The sequence below is a fragment of the Hydra vulgaris genome, chromosome 04, assembly GCF_038396675.1.
Source record: "Hydra vulgaris chromosome 04, alternate assembly HydraT2T_AEP".
NCBI lineage: Eukaryota > Metazoa > Cnidaria > Hydrozoa > Anthoathecata > Hydridae > Hydra > Hydra vulgaris.
In genome coordinates, this window is record NC_088923.1 from 32,592,460 (window position 1) to 32,617,692 (window position 25,233).

Sequence of the window (25,233 nt, forward strand, 5' to 3'; positions counted from 1 at the left end):
TCATTAAATAATGAAAAGATTTTTATTATAACCTTCTATAGGTTTTAAGTATCAATTATTCTAAATATTTTTATAATAAAAAATAAAAAAAATAGTTATATGCAATCCTTTTTTATGCGTTTTTTTGTTTTGTTTTGTTTTGTTACAATCTAGTATTCAGTATTCAGTCTAATAGTTTACAATCTAGTATTCAGTCTAATAGTTTACAATCTAGTATTCAGTATTCCGTCTAATAGTTTACAATCTAGTATCCAGTATTCAGTCTAATAGTTTACAATCTAGTATCCAGTATTCAGTCTAATAGTTTACAATCTAGTATCCAGTATTCAGTCTAATAGTTTACAATCTAGTATCCAGTATTCAGTCTAATAGTTTACAATCTAGTATTCAGTATTCAGTCTAATAGTTTACAATCTAGTATCCAGTATTCAGTCTAATAGTTTGCAATAGACTGAATAGTAAGTAGTAAAAAAAATAGCAGAATACCGAATAATCACCGAATATTGGTAGCATCTATTTTTATAATGAATAATTTTTTTTTTTTAAATCATTTCAATTTTACAAACAACAACTTTTTTTTGACAAAAATAGTGTTTTAATGAACTTCATAATAATTCAAGTTAATCACTCAAAAAGGTGTAGTTGAAAAAAAAGACAAATGTTTTTAAAAGTTGTTAAAAGGCAACGCATTTCAGACAAAAGAAAATCTTTATCTTTCTATTGAAATATAAAAATGACTTAATTATTTTATTTTTTATTTTAATATGAAGAACTTTTTTCTTTTTTTTTTTTACTTTATTTACGTAACATTTTTGAGATTTAAATTTTTTTCCTTTCATATGTATTACTTTCTACGAATAAATGTTTAAACAAAACACTTAGTGGTTTTAAAAAAGTGGTAACCTTTATTTTAATGCGCAATTATTATCTACCATGTATTTATATGGAAACTAACTATTTTTAGATTAGGAAAAATAAACTATAACTTAAGTTAAACATAGAAGTTGTTACTTTATTTTAAAAGGTTTCCCATTTTATTATAAAAATATTAGTTAAGATAAAAGATTCAAAACATAGTTAAAATCTAGATTTAAATAATCTTTGTATTTCAGTTATTTAAGTTTTGTTTTAGTGGAGTTATATTTGTATTTTAGTTTTAGTTAAGTTTTTTTTATTTTCCTTTTTGTCAGGATTTTTTTTTTTAATATTATTTGTATGGTCATATGATGGCGTGTATTTGCACACCTTGCTGACCAAGAATGAACGCATTAGTACTGGTAGTACCAATTGTGTGATACCATACCTTTTTCAATTTCCGGAGTTACTGTATTAGGTTCAATAATCCGATATTTTAGTATTTTGCTTTTAATGATAAGGCATTGCTTAGGCTTGGGCAAGAATGGTGTGGGATCCCATGCTGTAACTGACCACGCTTATAATTTTTTTCCGAACAATTTGACCACGACTGTTTTAACAATTTAAATGCAGTTTAAAAAATTGTTAAGTTGTGAATAACTTTTAATCATTAATCTTTTTTAATGTTTTAATTTTACAGAAGGCTTTAAATAAAATAAAAAATTAATTATGATTGTTTAAAATAAACGCATTTTGTGTAATTTAACAAAGAAGATTAATAATAAAAAATGTAGGCATGTATTTTTTATGATAAATGTATTTCTTAAAATCTTTTTTTTTTTTTGATTATTGTTTGAAAGATTTTTTTTTAAGTTACTTTAAATTATGAAATATTAAAATATGAAAGCTCAAAACTTTTTGTGACTAGTTGCTTAGAACAAGTGTAGGATCATTTTATATAAATTATACAAAAATATAAAATAACTTTATTTACTTATATAAGCATGTATTTTTTTGATTAATGGAAAAGTTTTGAAGTATTTTGTTATTATTTTTGGGTTTTTTTGAAATCGTTAAAAAAAAATTATTAAAATTTTTTTTTTTTTTACTTTCAATTATGATAGGCATGAATAAATTCAAATTTTTTATAATAGTTTTTAAATTTGTTACATGAAATACTTATTAATAAAGTTACAAATTGCTTGTAATGCTCACATTAAGATTAAAGTAAATTGTTTGTTAGCAGTATATATTTTATTTAAATCGCAGGTGCATTTTATTTAGATTATCAAAGAATATTAGACCTTTTTTTTTATTATTATTAAAACATTTTTTATGATGATTTTATAAAAAAAGACAACTTTAATCAATAGGAACTGTTTAGTTAATATATTCTAATACATTGTTATTTATTGGGTGCAAAAATTGTAAATAAGAAGAAATATAAAGTAGTCATTAGTATGATTTTGATGTTGAACTATAATCTTCTATGTTTTAAAATGTTATTTTTTTAAATAATTTTTTTTTTTTTTTTTTTGTGTGTAACTTTTCGGATAAAATAAATGTAAATAAAATTTGTTCATTTATTAAACAACAATGTAAAATGTTAACTTAATGTAAAAGCGTTTTGCATAACTTTAATAAAATGTTTCAAAGTTATAAATTAATTTATTTCAAACGCAATTAAAAACTTTTGCTTTGAGTTTAAATTTTTTGAGTTTTATTTTAGTGCTTATATAGGATGCGGAATAAGTACCCGTACAAAAATATAAACAGCAAAAACGGCAAAAGTTCCTGTACAAGTTGAGAAACAAATTACACTTTAGTTTAAAACAAAATAATACTAAAAAATACTAAAAGAATACAAAGGAATACAAAAGAATACTACAAACACACTATATATTGAAAGAAAACACCATACAGATAATTTTTTTAAATTATACTTTTGTACAGGAACTTTTTCGACACCCTGTATATTTTCTTTTTTGTGAGGAATTGTTTTTTATTATGTTTTTTTTTTGTTTTTTTTTTTTAATTTTCTTACTAATTTAGTTTAGCGTTTCTTTTTTCAGTGCATTTCTGAAATGTTTAAATTATCAAAACATCTAAACAGTCATGATCAAGTTGTCAAAAAAAAATTTTTTTGTGTGGTCAGCAATAGCGTTCAGTTGCACACCATCGCTGTTCAAGCCTGATTGCTTGTTTATAAAATAAAATATATTATTCATAACTAAATTAATGAAAGCATAGCTTTTAATGATTTTACATGAATTTATGCCAGACTAATAATTGCAAAGTTCATAATTACAGCTCTTCCTGGCTAAATTTATTTCTTCCTGATTTATTTTTTAACTCTTTAAAAAGTCTTAAATTGTAACTATTTTTTTTTTGTATGCTACATTAAGTTTTATAAGTAGTTATAGTTACATTAAAAAAGAAGCATTTTGAAGTAAGAACTAATAATCAGTATTTTATGTCTAATGGGTAGATTTCCATTACTTTATAAATATCTATATCTATAAGCACACAACATGGCTAAAAAAGTATTCAAAGAATTGATAAAAATTCTGTGTAATTTTATTTTCTGTGTGGTAAAGAAAATCAACTAACCACTACAATGGACCATAAAATCAGCTTGTTAGAGAGTAAATCACCCCAAGATGCAGCATTATCATTAGATTCATTTTCATTAGCTTTGCTGTCATCTGCAAATAAACCCAAACCTCTCATTTTCAATTTTCTCAAAAATGAACATGACAAGTTGTTGTCAGTAGTTTTTTCTAAATTGACTGCTTTTAATGGACTGCTCTTTAGCATAATTGTCATATCAGCTGAACTGAGAACATTGCTAGAAGCTTTCGTGTTTGTAGTTCTGAAATTGGTGAGAAAAATTTGAAAAATGGTAGTCAAATACATAAGTGCTATCAGAAAGACAGTCATATCCAAGTTCACTCATCTCAAAAGTAAGTTCAAAAAGTGTTGAAATACTTTATGTTGATTTACTAGGGTTTCCAAAAAACAGCATTTATAAAAAACCACGTTTTTGGTTTTAATTAAAAAAAAAACCGTGGTTTTCAGTTTTTCTTGTTAAATAATACAACTTATGTAAGTTTATTAAAAAAGTTATTTAAACAAAGTGTTCTGACATTTTGTTTATATCCAGCTAACATTGTTTTAGTGGATTTGCAGTGGACCTATATAGACATTTTTTTAGTGGTTCATTGAAGTTTTGCTTATTGGTTACTTCATGAACCATTAACGACAGCCGCTATAAATAGCAAGCCGATAACTTTCCAATATGTTAATAGCAGTTAGGCATCGGCTAGCCTTTTTTGGCAGCTGCCACTAATGGTCCATTAAGTAACCAATGAGCAAAACTATAGCGGTCCGCTCATAATGCCTATATAGGTCCATTAAAACTCCGCTATAGAATGTTGCTGGGATATTTCAAAATAAAACTTATGACTTATTTTTACTATAAAAAATTTTTCAGAAAACTAAAGATATAACGATTCATCAGATAATTGTAATCTGATTTTTGTGCAGAAACTAGTGCAGCTCGAAAAAGTGCGTTCTATATCTGTTGATATGGGCTTTATAGAGAGAATCGCATTGTTAATTTTTCAAGATTTTCTGTTCTTTTGCCCATATTTCAGTACAACAAAAACTCTTGTTTAAGCTATTTGAATTAATCAGTAGATTTGAGCAAGTGTGTGATGTTATCTTAATTGAGAAGTGCGTTTAACTCATCCTTAAGAAAAACAGGTGAAGCTTCTGATGTTGTACATGGTGCTTCAGCTAGTAGTGGTTCCTCATCATTAGAAATAAATCCAAAAAGCCTAACAACAAGTTTTCCAGCAAAATTTAAAGTATTTTTCAATGGAACAACTGAAGGATCTTTTAGGCACCTTAAGAACTGCACAACATTTCCATTAATTTTTTCATCAACACGCTTATTGAAATTTGAATGCAATAAAGATGCGATTTCTGTATTCATAGCAAATAGTTTTGCAAGCATGAATTTAAAAACAGTATCTGCTGTCAATAACATTGCTCTTCTCTGCTAAGGAATTTCACTGCTAGTTTTGCTGGCCCAAAAGCGACATGTAATAAAGCGAATGCCTCAAAATTTAGCTTAATGATTACATCAAGAGCATTTAATTCAGTAAATATCTGGAATAAACATTTCTTAGTTTTTAACAAAGGTGCAGTCATTGAAAAAAGTAAATTATATTGATTTGCAATAAAAATATGTTGATTCACAATAAAAACAATGTGTAAAGACTTCTGATGGAGCTTCTGTAATACAGAACATGACTGGAAAGGAATGGCAAGAATGTGAAAGTAACGACAACAATGATAAAGATAAGAGCACTTATGATGATGAAGTATACATACATACATACATACATACATACATACATACATACATACATACATACATACATACATACATACATACATACAGGCCTTGTTACGAGATTTCGCTGCGTAGCAAAAACGCGTAATGCATTTTTAAGTAACTCAACTCAGCAAATATATTTTGCATCATTAGAAGTTATATTGCGTCACTAGCGTCTTTTCAAGTACCGCATTGTAATTAAAGTTATTTTATTAACACGTTAAAAATCATACTGTTAGTTTTTTTCTCACTAGAACAAAAGTTACAAATAAAATCTAAGTTCTTATTTAATAAATCATTTTTATTATTTTTTTCAAATATGAACTAAATTTTATTTTGAAAAAAATATTCTTTTAATGAAACGTAAAATAATGTTTATTTATTTTCTTATGATTTTACTTATGGTTTTTGATTATTTTATCAACTGTTACTAAATTTTTTCTTATTTAATTTGTGAACACTTTTTAATAATGTTTTTAAACATTAAAGAGTTTTTTTTTGTTATTTATCAGTTAACTGATAACATATTCGTGATCATAATTTATTTTCATAAATTAAACGAACGTCATTAAAACTTTACGTTATTGAATTAACAATAAACAATATATCTTATTAATAAAATATTTACATTAAAATAAATCTTGCATTTTTTAAACTATTATGACAAAAAATAATTTTTACATTTAAAAAGAATTTATACATTTAATTCCTTAAGATAAAACTTAAAACACTTTATTTTTTTTAACTAATTTTTATCAACAATAAAAAAAATTATTAAACAAACTGTTTCTTTAACAAAAAATCTATTAGTTTACAATTGCGGTTAAATGCTTACAACTTTATTTCTTCAGAATAAACGTCACATAAACGATATCAAAAGGTAATTTAAAATATTCTAAAAGATATAAGTTTTTGCGTAACGCAAAACTGCTGAACGCGTAGGCAAATCGCCTTTTCGCAAGCAAAATGCGAGCTGCGTAACGCTTCTTAACAAGGCCTGATACATACATACATACATACATACATACATACATACATACATACATGCATGCATAATATACATATGCCATTTCTGGCAAGTTTTAAGTTGTGATGAATGAGAAGGACGATGCTAGAACTGACTGATGATTTCCAGTCATTAATTGCTGGAGTAGCTTTTACATAATACTCAAATGTTTTGTAAAATTAAAAAGATGTTGGATTCATCGTCGTTTAGCGCAAGTTGTTAATTGAGCTTGGGCCCAAAATTGCAATAATTAAGGAGTTCAACACAATTTCACCTGTTGTGGCATATCTCACACTAGTGAAATTGGCTGTGGAAATATTGTGCTGAGATGATGCAACACTAGTCAGCTAATACACTATTGTTCATGATAAATAACTTTGGAAACGCGGATATAGCTGTTAAATTGAAAGCTATGTTGGTGCAATGAATAAATAATTGAATGAGTGATGGACAACTTTTTCTAGCACAAGGGCCACTAACAATACAACAATTTAGATTTAAATTTGGATCTAGCCCTATCTTTTTAACATCTTAGCAAATCAGCTACTGTAAATATTTTTACTGAATGAGCAGCTCAATCAGCAAGCATCCTCTTCAGTATTAAGCATCCATCAGTATTTTATCTGATAACAATTCTGTTGACAGAACAGAACTGCAAACTTGTCATTGAAAGAAAAGCTTAACAAGGAAATTTTGAATAATAAAAATGTAGGGGAAGATTAAGTGCTTCAAAATTTTATTAAAACTATACGCAATCAGATTTCATTTTTGAAAAAGGAAGTGGAGTATATTTGCAAAACTTCTACGAATAATTGAAAACTGTAAAGCTAACAAGTCTTAAATCATGGATTTTTATTAAGTGGCAACATTTTCATAAAGTTATGATCATCTCTTAATTATTAGATGATCATATTTATCATAATAATCTCAAAATTATGAGTTTTGTTTTATACAGACCTATTTTACAAAGAAGAAAAAAGCTTTGATATAAAATAATAAGGTTTATGGAATCACTGTAAATTTGTAGTATTTAGTTATGATTTTAATCTTATTTTAATTTTTAAAGAGCCCTTATTGAAAATGATACTGGTATTGGGTGCGCTATTAACAGTATGCATATACAATATAAATATAAAAAACAGTTATAATTTGGAAACAAATAAAAATGATTGAAAAATGTTCCATTTTAAGCATTAAAAATTAATAAAAATTTTTTTTGTTTTACTAAACAAAAAATGTTATTTATTTAAGTAAACTTAAAGTTATTTAAATTTTTTTTAGCTCCCCGAGTTAATCGACCTCCAAGAGCAGATATTTTTCCAAAAGAGCAATCAATAACATTGCCAATAAACACTGTAGTTCTTGACGGCTCAAGTATGTTTATAAAATTTTGTTGTTACAATTATTTCAACAGATTTTGTTTCATTTTTTTCAAATTGTTTCATCTTTTTAATATTGATAAATGCAGGGAGTACAGATGATGTGAATATTGTTTCATACAAATGGGAATTAAGAAAGGGTCCTCTCAATGACAACAATGTTTTTGACTCAACTGCTGATACCAAGATACTGCAGTTGAAAAATTTACTGGCAGGCACCTATGTTTTTCGGTTAGTAGTTATTATTGTATAAAATGTAACTATACTGGGCAATTAATAAAAAGAAGGAATAGTATGGTGAAATGTTTTTAACAACGAATATGTAAATATACTTATTAAAATATATCTTTATAAAAAAAAGAATGAACATTTAGGTGAAACATTCTTTTATAACAAAGAAAAAAGTTTTTAAATATTTTATAATTATTATAAGTTTATTAAATATTTAAAACTTTTTAGTTTTATAATTTTGTCATTACTTTATTGCAACAGTTGCAGAATTATTTCAAAAAAAAAAATTTTTAATTTTGGTTTTATTTATTGTAAATTCAATAAATCTGTCTAAAACTTTATCTGCTATCTCTCTTTCTCTTGCTATTTTTGTCTCTCTTTTTTTAATATTATAATTTTTATTATATAGAATATATATTAATATATATTCTTCTTTCTTCTCAAACCAACTGTCTTAATTATTAATATATATTTTAACAATTTCATATAAAAAGTTGCATAAAGTTGTTTATAATAACCAGTTCACACTTAAATGATAACTATTTATTCTCAGTAGCAGCACAAAATCTCAAGGGAAAATAATTTAAGTTTAATTTAATTTTGGCACAATATAAAAATAAAACAGCACCATATTAGAATAAAAGTGATTATAAAGTGTTGAGCACCTTCACAAAATTAAATGCATATTGCATTAAAACATCAAATGTTGCATGTCCTCTTGGAAGCCTTGACTATGAATTTTGTAATTGTTTTCTATAAAGCTTGCCAAATCAAATGCCATTAAAAAACAATCTTAAAAAATTGAAAAACTTAAAAACAAAAAATTGATCTTGGCAAACTGTTATTTTTGCTGTTGTGTTCTGTAACTATACCAGTTCTATACCATTACCTAACTATACCATTCTTTTTTTTTTACTGTTCTTTTGATCATTGACAAACCAACTGTGATCTTTGTAATTATTCCTTGATTTGTCGTGACAATGATTTGCAATTGTTTTTCAGTTGATAATTTTTTATACATTGTAGGTAGATGTTCTGCAAAAAGTAAACACAAAATTACAAAATATATGCACTTAAATTAATATAGTGTTTAAACCATTATTTAAACAGTATTGAATCTTTAAAATACAATTTAGCAAAACTTTCTTGAATAATTATTCAGTTTGAATCATAATTAATTATGTTAAATAATGATATTCACAAATTAGTGCTGTGTAATCTCATAAAATATTATAAATTAGAATTAATAACTAAAATGAAAACCAAAAGAGTTTATAAACTTATCAAAATAATATTGTAAGATTTTGAAAAGTTGATGTAATAAATTAATTAAAGGAACGCGTAGTTGTTACAAAAATTATGTTGCTACAATGCACCAATGAATTTCCCCAGCATATAGCCAGAAAAGTAAAAACTTTATTAGTTAACAGTTGCCAAACTATAAAGATTATTTTGCTGGAGTCATGATCTTATGCCACTACTTTACACAGAAATGGGTTGAGCAGTATTTAGCAGTAAGCTAAGCAACAAAGTGGCAAATAATAGCTATGCAAGATATTTCCATGATCAGTAACAGAGAAGATTAAAATTTTCAGATAATACCTCACATTTAAAACAACATGTGGCATCCAACATCATGCAGAATCCAGAAGTCTAAAAAAAAGGTACAGAGTACGAAAACTGCTTTATATTTTGTCAAGTAAGAGCCAATCCAAGTTTAAGTTATTGTAGACTTACCAACACATACAACAAAAATTCTGAAAAATATCTTTCTTCAAATAGAGTCAGAAACATTTCACTTGTAACAAATGTTGGTGTTTATGCAGCTGAAAATAAATCCATGCTGATAATCAGAGAATAACTCATAAGAATAAGCTAGTATAATGAGAAAATTCTCATATAATGAGGTATGTGGTAAAAAAGAATGTGATAGTGATAAAAGTAGCTTTTGAAGTATAAATATTGAAAGTTATTTTATTAAAAGATTGTTGAAAGATTTAAATCTGAAAAGTATATTAATTGCTTTGTTGTACTGAGGTTGTAGGGTGGTAATGGGAGAGTTATTATTTGCTTTAATTTTTATAGGTATGTGTGTGTAACATCTGTAAAGACTAAAGATGCTTACAGGCTAAATCAACTTATACACCTATATAAAGAGGCTATATAACCTATATAAAAATGCTAGAGAACTGCATGGTTTCATCAGTAGACATGCTGATTGATTGAAATTAATGGTGACAGTTTAAAAAAATATGGTGCCTGTCCACACAGCTCATAGTAGATCTAGAACAAAGTAGATTTATTGCCCTCGCCAGATTAATCTCCAGATTTGAACCCAATCAAATTTATTTGGACTTGGATGGACAATTATCTGTATAAGATCCATAAATAGTAGGGGATAAGGGGGCAGCTTTGAACATTTTTTAAACTTTTTTTTATAAATTAATATTTTATTCATTTTTTAAACTTTTTTTTCTTCTAAATAGTCAATACGATGATAAAGGAATGGAATTGCAGTATTTGCATGATTTTCAAGCTAAAAATAAAGTCAGTATTCTCAAGTTTTTAACATGCATAAAAATGTTCAAAGCTGCCCCAGTATGGGGTAGCTTTGAATCTACCTGAGGCAGCTTTGAATCATTACCAGCAAATGAAAACAACTGAAGTTTAAGATATGAAGTTGAAGATATGAAGTTGAAGATGGGTTAAGATATAAGAAGGTTAAGATATAAATGATTACTATATTTTTTAACTTCTTGAATTTTAACTTTTATTGGTAACAATTAGATCACTTTTTTCTAATGCAGTCTAAAGTTATAATCACTTTGAAGAATAAATCAAACAAGATTTATTTAAAACTATTAAAGCTAGTAAAAATATTAACTTATAACTTAGTAAAATAAAATTTAAATGTTTATAAAAACGTTTATAAATTAATTTTATAAAATATAAATTAAAATTTATAAAAGTTGATATTTTACAAATATGCTGTGATGAAAATCAAAATAATTCAAGTTAATTCATTTCAACATAGATTAAAGTATTTTTCGTGTTAGCTTGATTTAGTTTCTTGTTTTGAAGTTCTTTTAGACTTTTCAAGTTTTGTCTTGCGTAAAAAATAATTTTTTTTTAATTTCTTCTCTCTCTGGAGTGTCAGTGAGAATCTTAGCCACTTCTTCTGCTTCTTTATTTGGTAATGTAAAGTATTATGTTTATTATAAAGTATTATGTTTTATATTATAAGTATAAGCAGCTTGGTTCTGCTTCATAAACCCATTTACAACTTGGAGAACAGTATCCTTTCTCTTTAATTTCTGTTTCTTCCTTTTTAATTACAGTTTTAAACCATTTTTAACTTGAAATAAAATAAAAAATAAGCCGTAATAATGAAATTTTATTAGTGCATCTAAAAAACAAATAAAAAGTGCCCCATTCAATATGTTCAAAATTGCCCCAACAGCATCATTATTAACAAACAATTTTTAAAATCAAGACAAGCTCAATTTTTGATATTTTCTGCAAAATTGTAAAGATTATGACTTATTCTATCTTATAAATAACATAAAACTTGTTACTTGCTAAAAACACAGTTAGGAAATACTTACAACTTTATACCAAAATGTTTACAATTTATCCTCAAAAACAAACCAATTATATAGATTGTCCAATTAGTATAAAATTTCAGGAAAGACAAGTGACAATTATGAGCGTACATATCATTGTCACAAAATATTTAATTATATTAAGTTTAAATTCATAAACCCTTCATAAATTCATTTTTTCAATGCTACCCCTGTTCAAAGCTGCCCCCTTCTTTCCTATAAAGCAAAAAGTGATACCATTTCGAGAAGAGTTCCAACCAAAATTTTCAACAATCTTGTTAAATCAATGTATAAAAGTGGTGTAGCTTACACAAAAGGATTATTTAAAATACTAGATGTTTATTTTTGATATATTGTAGTTTTTTTATTATATTAGATAACATTTTTATATATATTTTATGTTATCAAAAATGCAAGATTTGTTAAAGGGGGTAGTCATATAAAAAAGGTGATTTTGAGAAATAAAAAGAAATTTACAATATTTAAGTGTTTATATAGTTTCTTGGAGAGAATGATGTTAATTTTAAAAAAATAATAAAAAAATTACATTGGTTGATACATAATGGTGGTAAAAGTGCTGAAAAATCAGCAAAATTGATCACATTTCAAAATGCATTAAGTCAATTTGTCTTTATCTGTTTTCAATTAGGTTTTAGTTAATTAAGTTACAGTACGTTTAGAAACTCCATTTAACTGTCAGATTTTACCTAAATCAGAATATTAAAAAAGTTATTGACTTTTTTGGATTAGCTTATAGATTTTCAATAGTTTTGTGGGAAATGTTTGTCTATAAATCAGTATTCAGAGTGATTCATTAAAGTTCTGAGGGTTAAATGGAGTGCATATATGCTGTGAACATATACTGAAAATTTGAAAACAAACACTCTATCCAATATCAAGTTACCGCATTTTAAGTTTTCAAGAAATGCTCGGAATTCAAAGCTGAGAAAAACACAAAAGAAAGTTTAAAAAGTAAAAATCTCAACAAATAAATCTATAAATCCTAATAACTTCCTGTATCATAAGATTCATATATATATATATATATATATATATATATATATATATATATATATATATATATATATATATATATATATATATATATATATTAGGGATATGACTTTTTTGCAACCTACTAGGCCTGTATCGTAATTCAATGAACTTTTATGTAAAAAGAACGAATAGATGTTTCATTTTGACATATTTTGAAAAAAGGTCACCCCAAAACCAAAAAATCGAATTTTCAATAGGTACACTTTTGTACAGTAAATGAATATTAAAGGCTGAAGATGTTGTAAGAGTCATACTCCTGTTGTTATTTTATTTATTTATGCAACATGTACTGTGATATAACAAAAAACATTATGTGATATATAATTATACAAGTATTACAAAATTAACAGTATCAAAGCGTCTAGTACAACAATATACATAACTGTCTGTGTCTATAGGCCTACTGTGTTTAGTACATGGGTCACATGATGCTCACGTCTCATAAAGAGTCTAGCGCTTATTACTTAGAATGAATCGAAGTTGCAGTTTGTCTTTCTTTCTGCAGGAAGCATACAGGTCTTGCATCACCTTGATTGCACGTTCAGCTATCTGATTACTTCGTGGTATGTCGATGACGGATGGCTCTTTCTTCCAGTGATTTTTGAATGACTGCAATGCCTTTTTGTAAGGCTTCAATACATCAGATAAATTCTTGAAGTCATTGTCATTGTACTTTTGACTACTAAACCAATGTTCTGCCCACTCATATGAAATGAACCTGCAAACCTTCTCCAAATTCTTTCTCGCTTCAGGCATAAGAATGAACGCCAGAATGGCGAGAATGGCTCTTGAGTTCCATCTGGCATTGCTCATATTAGGAATGTTCTGAAAGTGAATCAGAGGGAAGTTTCTTTGTTCTTCATAGAACCTAAACACTCTTGTTAAATGGTACAAAAACTTCATATCGTCTCTCCACCCTGATTTATCAAGAATTTCTACAGTTCCATTCACAAACTTATCCTTCAGTTCATCATACTTATTCAACAGTTCAGACACAAATGGGTATTCAATGTTTGGAGATTTGGTATCACCCCCAAGTTCTTTGTCCATCACCAGACGGAGAATCCTGTCTAGTACGTGATGCTGACAACCGATAAATTGTGGTATTGTGACACCCTTTAATTTAAACATACGTTGCAACTTCACAACAACTCCATTTCTCTTCCCAGTATTGACGTTTGTTGTATCAGTAATGATCATCTTAATTGAATTCCACAAATTGTATTCATCAATAAGTTTGGCAATTTTTTCAGCAACAGTTTCAGCTTTGCCATCTTTTAAACGCAGTGCATCAAGTTTCACGTCAGTTCTTTCATTCTGAAGTACAACTACCTGATATTCCTTATCATCTATTCGTTTGCCGTCAAAGTGTAAGGACCACTGTTCCATTTTAAGTTGTTGTATCATTTCTTTTTTTAATTTACCTGCCTCTTTGAATATGGACTTGTAAATTGCTGATTGACTTGGAGTTGGAATATCAATACCTTGTTGTGATAATACATTGCATATTTTAGCAGCTTTCTTTGTGGAAACTCCACTTGATGTAACCATACTTACAGCAAATTTACTTTTGTAGTGCTTTCTAGTTTTTTTCTGAGTGTCCTCATCATCGTCTTTATCACCGTCGTCGTCTTCATCATCTTCACTCTTACTTTTGCAGTTTTCAGATTCAGTACCACTGTCTGTGGTAGACAGGACTTGTGATGTGGAAGGTATTGCTGTTCCAGACTGGACTTTCCTTCTCTTGGAAGGGTGAATGGTTTCTTTACTTGCCACTTGTCCTGTTGAGTACCCCACCTGTCCTTTACTTTCTTTTTGTAGGTGGTATAGACGTTTATCTTCCGAGGATAACCACTGGCCATTCACTTTCGTGATGTCAAATAATGCATTGAGAACATCATATTTTCCACGCTTGACACATTCATCATAGACCTTCAGCACCTTCATAAGCTTTGCTCTTATCACTTGATCAGACACACGTGGAAAATTCAGTTTATTGTCCCACAATTTTGTAATTTCCTTAGAAATTTGGTCTATTCGTTCTTTTCTTCCTTTAACATATGCTCCGAGAAACTGGTATCTTCCTACGATCTGCAATTGAAGTGGTATTCTGGATTTTTCATCGAGTGAATGTTCTTCTACAGCCACGCTTCCTCTTCTTCTGTGTGACTCTTGAAATCTCACCAAATTTTTAGTCCAAGTCTTCTTGTTCTTTGTTACTGTGGTATGACTTTTCTTGTGAGACATCATATAATATTGTTACGACTTTACGGATAGCTGAGCGTAAATATCCGTTTAATAAAGTCGTTTAATTAATAAAATACTTTAACTGTATAGTAATCCAATTATAGTTCAATAATCCAGTCAATGTTGATAACAGTTCGATAATCCAGTCCGTATCCTAACGATAATGCTACAACTACTTATACTTCGTACACTTACAGCGTCTTTAGTTCGCTACAGTAGTTCCTTATTAGCTCAGTTACACGCAGAGTACTTCATAGAACTATTCACATTTTCAACACTGAGCTCTGACAGCAGCTCGCTTATATAATTATTTAGAGCTTCCAGAATGTTCTACTAAGTTCTATAATCTTCTACAGTCTGTTACAGTCGTCTATATCACCGTGGTAACACAATGACGTCATCACATAACAATTCCAAGTATTTGCCGGCACACGGCCGTTTCGTTGCCATGGTAACGTGTGGCGTTATATTTATAAATTCATAACAAAATAATGAAATAAATAGAATTAAGCTGAGAATTAAGCTTAAGATTAAAACATCGGTCAAAAATGAATGTATAAAAATGGTAAATCAAATTTTTATTTTGGGGGTGACCTTTTTTTGTTGCAGAAAGCTATTTGGGCCTTTTTTCATGATTTTAGGTAAAAGTTCATCGATTTATGATACAGGAAACATTTTATTTGAAAAAAAATTAAAAAGTCATATCCCTAATATATATATATATATATATATATATACATATATATATATATATATATATAGATGATGATGATGATGATGACGATGATGATGATGATGATGATGATGATGATGATGATGATGATGATGATGATGATGATGATGATGATGATGATGATGATGATGATGATGATGATGATGATGATGATGATGATGATGATGATGATGATGTTCATTTTATAATCTCAGGTTAACAGTAAAAGATTCTGATGGAGAAACAGATAGTACTGAAACTACTATCACAGTTAACAAAGGTATGATGATAAAACATTTTTTCTTGATTATAAAATTTCAAAGAGTTTTTATAGTTATTAAATTATTTTTTTAACATTTTTTTTATTTTTATTTTAACATCTTTGTTTAAATATATTAAATTATAATTCAACAATATAGAGCATAATTATCCACCAAAAGCAAATGCTGGATCTGATGTCATTATTCAACTTCCTAACAATTCTGTTGTGCTTCGTGGAGACAAAAGTACTGATGATAAAGTATGCCCAATTAAATTATAATTTTTTACTCTTTATCAAATCTTAGAAAATATTTGTGTATCAATAAATGGTATAAAAAGTGTATTATGTGGTATTATGTAAACACATTTAGTTTACATAATAAATTACATAACCAATTTTATGGTTGATCACTTTAAAAGGTAGACACAACATGTCACTCAATGTATGTACACATTTTCCCCAATTCCTCATCAATTACAATGTCATTAATAACTTTTGTTTCTTTGTATATAAATTAGCAGCAGTAGACCATTATCTCAGTTACTTTGTTACTTTTAAAATAACATATTTGAATTATTTTTTTTAGTCAATCCTTACATATGAGTGGAGAAAAACATCAGATAGTCCAACATGTGATATGCAAGTATGATCAAAACTTTAAAGTAGTGTTGAGAATATTTGAAATAGTTTTTCAAATAATATATATTTTTAGGGTTCAGATAAACCATTGCTTCACGTGTCTCGTTTAACTGTTGGAACATATGTATTTATTTTAAAAGTAACAGATGTAGAAGGTCTGTCTGATGAAGCTCAAGTCAAAGTTATTGTTCTAGCAGAACATAATACAAATCCTGTTGCTATAGCAGGAGACAATTTGGTAATTTTTCAATGCATGTTTATCATATTTATTAAGTTAAAAATATATTTAGATAGTTGTAAATATCTAGTTATAAGTGATTTTTTTTTTCTTCAATACTTTTTTGATGAACTCAAAATAATCTGAAAATTTTTTTAATTAAGATTTTCAAAAAACATTTTTAAAATTGCAAATAGCGATTAACTAACCCAGAAATTCATGAAATGGTTTAAATTTTTACTTAAGGGGTAAACAGATTCTATCTGTTGACCAGCCTTGCACCCCTTCTTTATCTATTAGGCTGGCACAGATGTATTTTATTACATTGTTTCCAGTTAAAGATGTTGAATGCTGGATCTTCTTGACTCAATCATGGGTTTTGCTTGTGTCTCTGTTTTATGACTAGGCAGCTCATTCTATTATCTCCTAATGAGGGTACAGCTCTATAACTCAGTTTTATGGTTCTGAGGCTTAGGGTTTATTAATAGTAATGAGGCAATTGCTTGGGCTTTTAAACAGTGTTCTGAGTAGTATCTATGCTTTGAGTCAAGTTCTTTAACAAATTTAAAAATGAATAAAGTAATAAAAACTCCAAAAACCATCGTCATCACCAAGTTCTCTAAATCTATCACTCACTAATATTCGCAGTCTTTAAAGTAACTTTTCTTCTATTGAGTCTTATCTCTTGCAAAGTTCACCAGACCTACTTGCTCTTTGTAAAACTAATTTGAGTTTGACTGTCTCACCTTGTGATCTTAGTGGTTATCTTCCTTTAGTTCGTAAAGATTCCAATAGTCACATGCTTGGCCTGGGCATATACATTCGTAAGAATTCACTAATTTGTCAAGAAACTAGGTTTGAATTCACATAATCATTTATGTGCTTTCGTTTAGCACCACTTCACTCTATCGCTTTTCTCTTTGTTCTATATCGCTCTCCTTCATTTCATGACTGCACTCTTTTTGATGTTATTTCTGATCATATTGACCAAGCCCTCTCTCTTTATCCATCAGCCAATATCGTTGTTATTGGTGACTTTAATGCTCATCACACTGAATAACTTGGCTCTAGTGTCAGTGATTCTGCAGGCATTAAAGCCCACAGCTTTTGCCTCTCTCAATCTCTAACTCAAATAGTCAACTTTCCAACTCGCTTTCCAGACAACCCGAATCATTTACCTTCTCAACTCGAACTATGTCTTGTTTCTGATCCTAGTTAGTGCTCAGTTTTCCACATTTACCCTTAGGCGCTTCTGATCACGGTTTGATCTCTCTAAAACTGTTATCTCATTCTTCTTCATCACCTGAATCCCCCTATCATTGTACCTCTTACAACTACCTTAAAGCTGACTGGGATTCTTTCTGTGATTTTCTTCGTGATGGCCCTTGAGTAGAAATCTTTCTTCTTCCTGTCGACAAATGTGCTTCTTACATAACTTCGTGGATTCAGACTGGTATGGAAACTTTTGTTTCTTCTCGGTGATTCCAGGTCAAGCCTCACTCTCCATGGTTTTTCTCACATTGTGCTGCTGCGATTGCCAATCAAAGCCGTTACTTTCATATCTATCAGCAAAACAACTCTCCAGAAAATAGACATCTGTTTATTACTGCTAGAAACCATTATAAAAAAGTTTTGTCTAACACCAAAGCCGGCTATTCTCATGTCATGAAATCTCGTATTTCATCACAAAAATTAGGCTCTCGTGACTTCTTTGAGAATCTTTAATAGTATTAATAATAAGGGCAAATTTTTAATTCCACCTCTCTGGTATGGTTCAGATTTTGTCACCTCACCTAAAGACAAAGCTGAATTGTTTGCTAAAAACTTTTCATCAATATTATCTCTTGATTCCACTAGTTGCATTCTACCTGGTATTGCCAACAAACAGGTTGATCCATTGCTTGACATTCGTATCACTTCTGCTTCTGTATCTAAAGTGATTTCCTGCTTAGACTCTTCTGCAGCTTGTGGCCCTGACAACATACCTGTTATTGTCTTGCAGAAGTGTTCTCCAGAGCTGTCGTCTATACTCTCAAAACTATTCAGCAAGTGCTTATCAGAGTCTTGTTTTCCAGCCTGCTGGAAAGCGGCATCTGTTATCCCTATTTTCAAAAATTCTGAAGAGCGATTTGATTCGTCTGACTACCGCCCCATTAGTCTTCTTTCTATCATAAGCAAGCTTTTTGAATCTTTAATTAACAAACACTTAATTTCTCATCTCGAATCTAATAACTTTCTGACCATCAATATGGATTTCGATCTTCTCGTTTTAAAGCTGATTTGCTAACAGTAATATCGATAGGTTTCATTGTGCATTAGATAAAGGTGGAGAGGTTAAGGCCATCGCTCTTGACATTTCTAAAGCTTTTGACAAAGTTTGGCACGCTGTTCTTCTCCATAAGCTTTCTTATGGTGTATCTGGCAACATCTTTGAGATTATTGAATCCTTCCTTTCCAATCGTAGTATAAAAGTTGTCCTCGATGGACAACACTCTTCTTCTAATTCTGTAACTTCAGGGGTTCCTCAAGGTTCTATCCTTGGCCCTATACTCTTTTTAATTTACATTAATGATCTTCCAGATATTCTGACATCTAAGGTAGCATTGTTCGCTGATGATACTACCATTTATTCTTATTGTGATAAGAAGCCAACACTCTCTGATTGCTTGGAGGAGGCATTTGAGCTTGAAAAGGATCACTTCTGCTACAACACTTCTGCTACAACATGGGGCTCACGGTGGCTGGTAAACTTCAATTCAGATAAAACTCAATTTTTTTCAGCCAATCATTACCGCAATAATTTAGATCTTCCTATATTTATGAACGGTAATGTATTCAATGAGTCATCCACTCTTCATCTTCTAGGATTAACTCTTACTTTCGATCATTCTTGGAAACCATATATCAAATCTGTTGCAAAATTAGCATCTGCTAAAGTTGCATCTCTTTATCAAGCTAGACACTTTCTTACTTTTTCTATTCTCTATCTATATAAATCTCAAATCCCTCCTTATATGGACTGCTGTTGCCATATCTGGGGCGGATCTTCTAATGATGCCCTTTCTCTTTTAGACAAGGTGCATAAACGCTTTGTAAACATAGTTGGACTTGCTCTTGCAGCCAACCTCCAACCCTTATCACACCGTCGCAATGTTGCTTCTCTTTCTCTTTTCTATAAATACTATAATGGGCACTGCTCTAAAGAGCTAGCGTCTCTTGTGCCATATACTAAAGTTCATTCTCGCGTTACTTGTCACTCAATTAAGTCTCATCCTTTTTCTGTGACTGTTCCTAAGTGCTCCAAAAACTCTTATTCGTCAAGTTTTTTTTCTCGAACATTAGTTCTTTGGAATTCGCTTCTTTCATTTTGCTTTCCCGATTCAAATAATTTGTAATCCTTCAAGTCTTCTGTCAATCATTATCTTGCTCTAGAATCTTCATCTTTTCTCTTCCAGTAAATTCCAACTTTAATTAGTGGTTGCTTGCAGCCTTGTTGGAAGCAAAGATGTTTAAAAAAAGAAAAGAAAAGAAACTTAAAATAAGCAATGAGAAGATATTTATTCTTTTTTTTAAATGATACTATAATATTATAATAATAATAAATATAATAACGAAAAAAAAGTTCTATTGATTGTAGTAAGTAAAAATAATTGGTTTATAAAAAATATATATATAAATAATAATAGTATAAAATAATGTAATAATGAGTAAATTAATTGTAAGTATTTAATAATAACAACGAAATGATTGATTAGGATGGTGTCACTAAAACAGAATTCTGATCAAAGGAGTGACACCAGTTTTTAAACATAATATGATTAATAACATGATTAATAACATAATATTATTAATACACACTTATAACATACATAAACTGAGTAAACATTTAAAAATCATACTTTGATGATAATAATAAAAAATAAACAAACAAGAAGTTAATGGATAACAGTTGTAGTAGTCATAATTAAAAAAGTAAGAGTATATTTTAAATATTTAGTGAAAATCATGTCAATAAGTTAGAATAAAATTGTTCTCAGAATTTTTTAAAATTGGTTTTGTTTAAGATTAAGAAAAGTCGATAAAGGTGTTTGAAGTTGTAGTTTTTTGAACTCATTCACTATGCATACAAGACTCTAGTTCCATTCACAAATGCAATGATAGACAACAGAATGTTTACCATACTTTTGAGTTTTAAATGTCACTTAGTTTTCCATTATATATGTTTCTAGTAGAGTATGTATGTATTCTACTTTCTGTAAAAAGTCTGTTGTAGAAGAGGGTAAATTTTTATTAAGAGAGTCAAAAACACAAAAGAAGAAAATTTTACAAGCGCTGGAAAAATTGGAATTTTCATTTTTTTGAATGGTTCTGATGTTTCTGACTTAAAAGGTTGGAAGTTTATAATCCTTATGGATTGATGTTGAGAGGACATCAATTTTTTGATGTGATAGTTGCCATTTTGACCCCAAATTTGATAATAGTAACTAGATGCAATAAAAATAATGCACAGTAAATATTCTTTAGTGTGAATTTATTGACATAATGATAAATTATTAAAAGTGGACCGTTAGCTCGAGTTAGTTTTTTGCGTAGCTCATCAATATAAAAATTCCACGAGAGATTGCAGTCAACCAAAACACCAAGATATTTGATAACTTTTGTAGGATATAACTGTTTCTTATTAATTTTGATTTGAATTTTAGGATAGTTGTTTAGATTGTATTTTTTTCTAGAAGATGGAAAAAAGATTAGTTCAGTTTTTTTTTGCGTTAAGACATATTAGGTTAGCATTTAACCAGTGAACAATACCTTTTAGATCCGAATTTATGTTTTTACATAGAGAATTATACGATTTGTTGATATGCAATAGGTTTGTGTCATCAGCAAAAAGATGAGTTGATGAGAAGATGTTATGATCAACAGTATCAAAAGCTTTTTGTAAATCTTTTTTTAGTTTTTCAAGAAGTTTACTAATGTTAGATAAAAGAGAAATAGGTCTGTAGTTAGTACATAAAAGTTTAGAGTCGTTTTTAAATATTGGAATAACACAAGGTAATTTTAAAACGTTTGGAAAAGTTCCATTTATGAATGATATATTAAATAATTTAGAAAGATTTTATAATAATATTAAATAATTTGAAAATTCATAGTTAAAATCTATTAGAATGTTTGTGGGAATGCTATTTGGGCCTATTGATTTTCTTGGCTTCAAATTAGATATAAGTGATAAAACTTCAAGAATTTTTGTTGGAGATAGGAGTAGACTATGTAAATTTGGATATTTAAGATATTTTGTACAGTTGGGAGATGAGTGATTAGAGTTTTTGACATTTAATAAATTATTAATTCCTTTTCAAATTTCGCAAAGATTTTTTACATTTTCTGTAAAGTACTTTTTTAAATGCATTTTTTTACTGAGCTCAATTAAGGTAAATCAATGCTTGAAGTTCTAAATACTAATTTTTTTAAGTAGGGCGTAGCATTTCAAAATCAAGGTTGTTTCAAAAATTAATGTTTGGAAACAAGAGTTGACATTACTGTTCTCTACAAGCTTATCCCAATTAATTTTTAATAAATCTGATTTGAAGTTTATTTTATTAAAGTTTTTAAAATCTCTGCAATATAAATTGTGATTGTGTGGAATAAATAACTTATTAAAATTAAGACAAATACAAAATTGAAGTAAGTGATCAGAAACTGAAATTGTCAAATTTTCTGAAATAATTTTATTACTTATTTAATTAGAAAAAATATTGTCAATGATTGTAGCAGAGTGGTTAGTAATTCTGTTTGGCAAAGTGATAAAAATGTGAATATTATAAAAAGAAAGCAAGTTTAAAAAATCAGACGTTGCAGTGTCATTATTTGATTGTATCAGATCAATATTATAATCACCTAGTAAGAAAATCAATTTATTTTCAGCATTTATTTTTTGAAGTAGGACAAACATGATAATTGTAAATTTATCATGTTTGTCCTACTTCATTGATAACTACAACTGATAATTTGTAGTTATCAATGAGGATTATATAATTGATGGTGTTCTTTTTTTTAATCATGTTACAGTTGTACCAATAATGGAAAGTTCAAAACTCATTAACGATAGTAATACATTTAATTCCCCAAAGAGTTTTTGCAAAGATGATATGTTTAGGTGAAATAAAGAGAGAGCGTCAATTTTGTCAAAGTTTAGTAAACAGAACTTACTTATATCATAATATTTGAACTGTCTATTGACGCATGGATTTCTTTATCTGAATCTAAAACATGAGGTGAAACATAATCATTAATTTGAGTAGAAACTTAATTTAAATGAGAAGACAGAAAGAGATTTATTGACAGAGCTAAATCACATAAGTTAAAAAAATTTTGTCAGAAGAAAATAGTAATTTGAATTCGTTTTCTGGTACATTTGTGAATGAAAAGACACTCTTTCTACAACTTACACAATGCCGCAGTGAGCGACTTAATTGTAGTAAATTGCACTCTGTATCAAGCCTGCTGCATTTTGAATGAGTCCAAAACAAACAAATGAATTGTTAGTTAATTGAAAGTTAACCACATTTGGAAGACAAAAAAAATAAAATGTCACGTGGCTTTCTATGATTTTTGTAAAAAAGTAAGCTTAAATAATAAAATTAACATTGTTTTTTAAACGCTAATTTCTGGATTTCAGAAAATATCAATTTTGGACTAAGAAGGAAAACTTTCGATTTTATTTTCAACACATTCCAGCACATACATATACATATTATTAGAATCTTAAGAAAAACTTCATGTCTTTTAAAATTCAACCTAAAACCTCTAGAATCAAGCAGTGACTAACTTGCTCCAATATTCACTGAAATAATTTTAAAATTCTAGCTAGGAGCTAGTTTCTTTCCGAATAAAATCAATTTTGTTGTTGATGTTTTTCACTTGTCTTACAAAAAAACAAAACAAAAAAACTTTAACTAAAGTGTCTTTTTTTTATGTTATATATATTAAAATAAATAAATTGATAGTAATAATATATATTATTATTATTATTATTATTATTATTATTATTATTATTATCAATTTATGTTTACAAGTTAATGAAAATCAGAACTCAGAAGGTATTGTAAAATGAGAAAAATAAAAATAGATTCTTATCTTATAATTTTTAAGACAATTTTTTTTAAGATAAGGTTTTGTGGAGCAACCACTGTTGCTCCACAAAACCTTAAAGAAATCTAATTAAAAAATTACTTCAAAAATAAGATAAATTCTATACTATTGTAGGAGCTTGTCTACCCCGATGATTCAACAACACTTGATGGCTCGTTAAGCAGAGACAACTCAATGATTGTATCTTATCAATGGGAAGTCCTAAGGTTTTATTTTCAACTTTATTTTATGTAAATATGTTTAAGTGTTATGCTAACAATTTTCCATAATAATGGGAAGTTTCTTCTTTTTTACTCTAGAAACCTTAAAAATCTGGTATGTACATGTCTGTAACCATGTAAACCATGTCCGGTATGTGCATGACTGTAACCATGTACATGTACTCACAGTGTTCAAAGTCCTTGTTCACAAAATGCTATTAAGTATTTTTTCAGGAAATTTACAATTGAATCTAACAATTTCCAAATGTAAATTTATAAATACATACAAATAAAAACACTTTAAATAAGATATAAAGAAAACACAAATGTTAAGTTTTTAAGTAATAACCAGGTTGTGTGAATAATTGTCTTTTATGGTAAGCAATTACGAGCTTGAAATTTCCACATTAATAAGTGCTTTTAATGCTATTATTGTTTTTTTGTTTTTAGTTTTTTTTTTAATTTTTATTAAATCCACAAATCCAAGAAATCACAAATTCAAGATGCTTAAAGGTTTTAATAAAGATATTGCATGACATCCAAAAACATTTCATCCAGTTATTTAATTTTCTTTTTTGTCAATTAGTGTTTAACTGGAATTTGTTTAATATTAGATGTGTCCACAACAAATTAATATTATCACGTATTATAAAAAGAAACACAAATAACTTCTATCCTAAAAGTATTATTGAATTACTTATTAAATAATTATTACCCAGTAATGTTTCTATTATGGTATTGCCAAATGCAATTAAGCATGTAAGATTATGTTCATCATGAGAGGTGTTTTGTTACATTTAAGTGGTTCTTATTTTGTTTCATTAGTGAAACTGAAACAACAAAATACACAGAGTTAACTTCACTTTAGGTTATATGACAACTCCCTGAGTATTAATAAAACATGATACTAAATCCATCATAAACTCATAAGTTTGAAATTAAAAAGTATGATTAAAAGTGAATGAAACGTCAGAGTTTATGGGTTAATTTTTTTACTTTGTTTGTAAAAGAACACAATAGTTGTTATATTTTAATATTTCACACAGATCAATTATTATTATTCAAGTTACATTTATTATTGTTTTAGTGGTCCATCATTACCAAAATTTGTGAATGCTGATAAACCAAAAGTGTTAGTTTCAGATTTGAAACCTGGTACTTACAAGATGCAATTGACAGTGACAGATGATAAAAATTTGAAAGGAACAGACATAGTTGAAATTCATGTAAAAAAAGGTAAAGTTCAATTTTAATCTTTAATATCATTTATTTATTT

The 25,233-nt window shown here is 28.2% G+C and overlaps 1 protein-coding gene across 1 annotated transcript in view; it reads left to right on the top strand.

Annotated features, from left to right (window-relative positions):
- The window catches only part of LOC100198204 (dyslexia-associated protein KIAA0319-like protein), a 70,137-nt gene that overhangs the window by 27,447 nt on the left and 17,457 nt on the right, over positions 1-25,233 (top strand). Inside the window, exons 10-17 of the mRNA XM_065796101.1 lie at positions 7,545-7,637; positions 7,732-7,873; positions 15,706-15,770; positions 15,910-16,010; positions 16,339-16,395; positions 16,465-16,629; positions 23,872-23,963; positions 25,045-25,193. Coding sequence (XP_065652173.1) covers positions 7,545-7,637; positions 7,732-7,873; positions 15,706-15,770; positions 15,910-16,010; positions 16,339-16,395; positions 16,465-16,629; positions 23,872-23,963; positions 25,045-25,193 — 864 coding nt within the window. The remainder of the gene's footprint in view (positions 1-7,544; positions 7,638-7,731; positions 7,874-15,705; positions 15,771-15,909; positions 16,011-16,338; positions 16,396-16,464; positions 16,630-23,871; positions 23,964-25,044; positions 25,194-25,233) is intronic.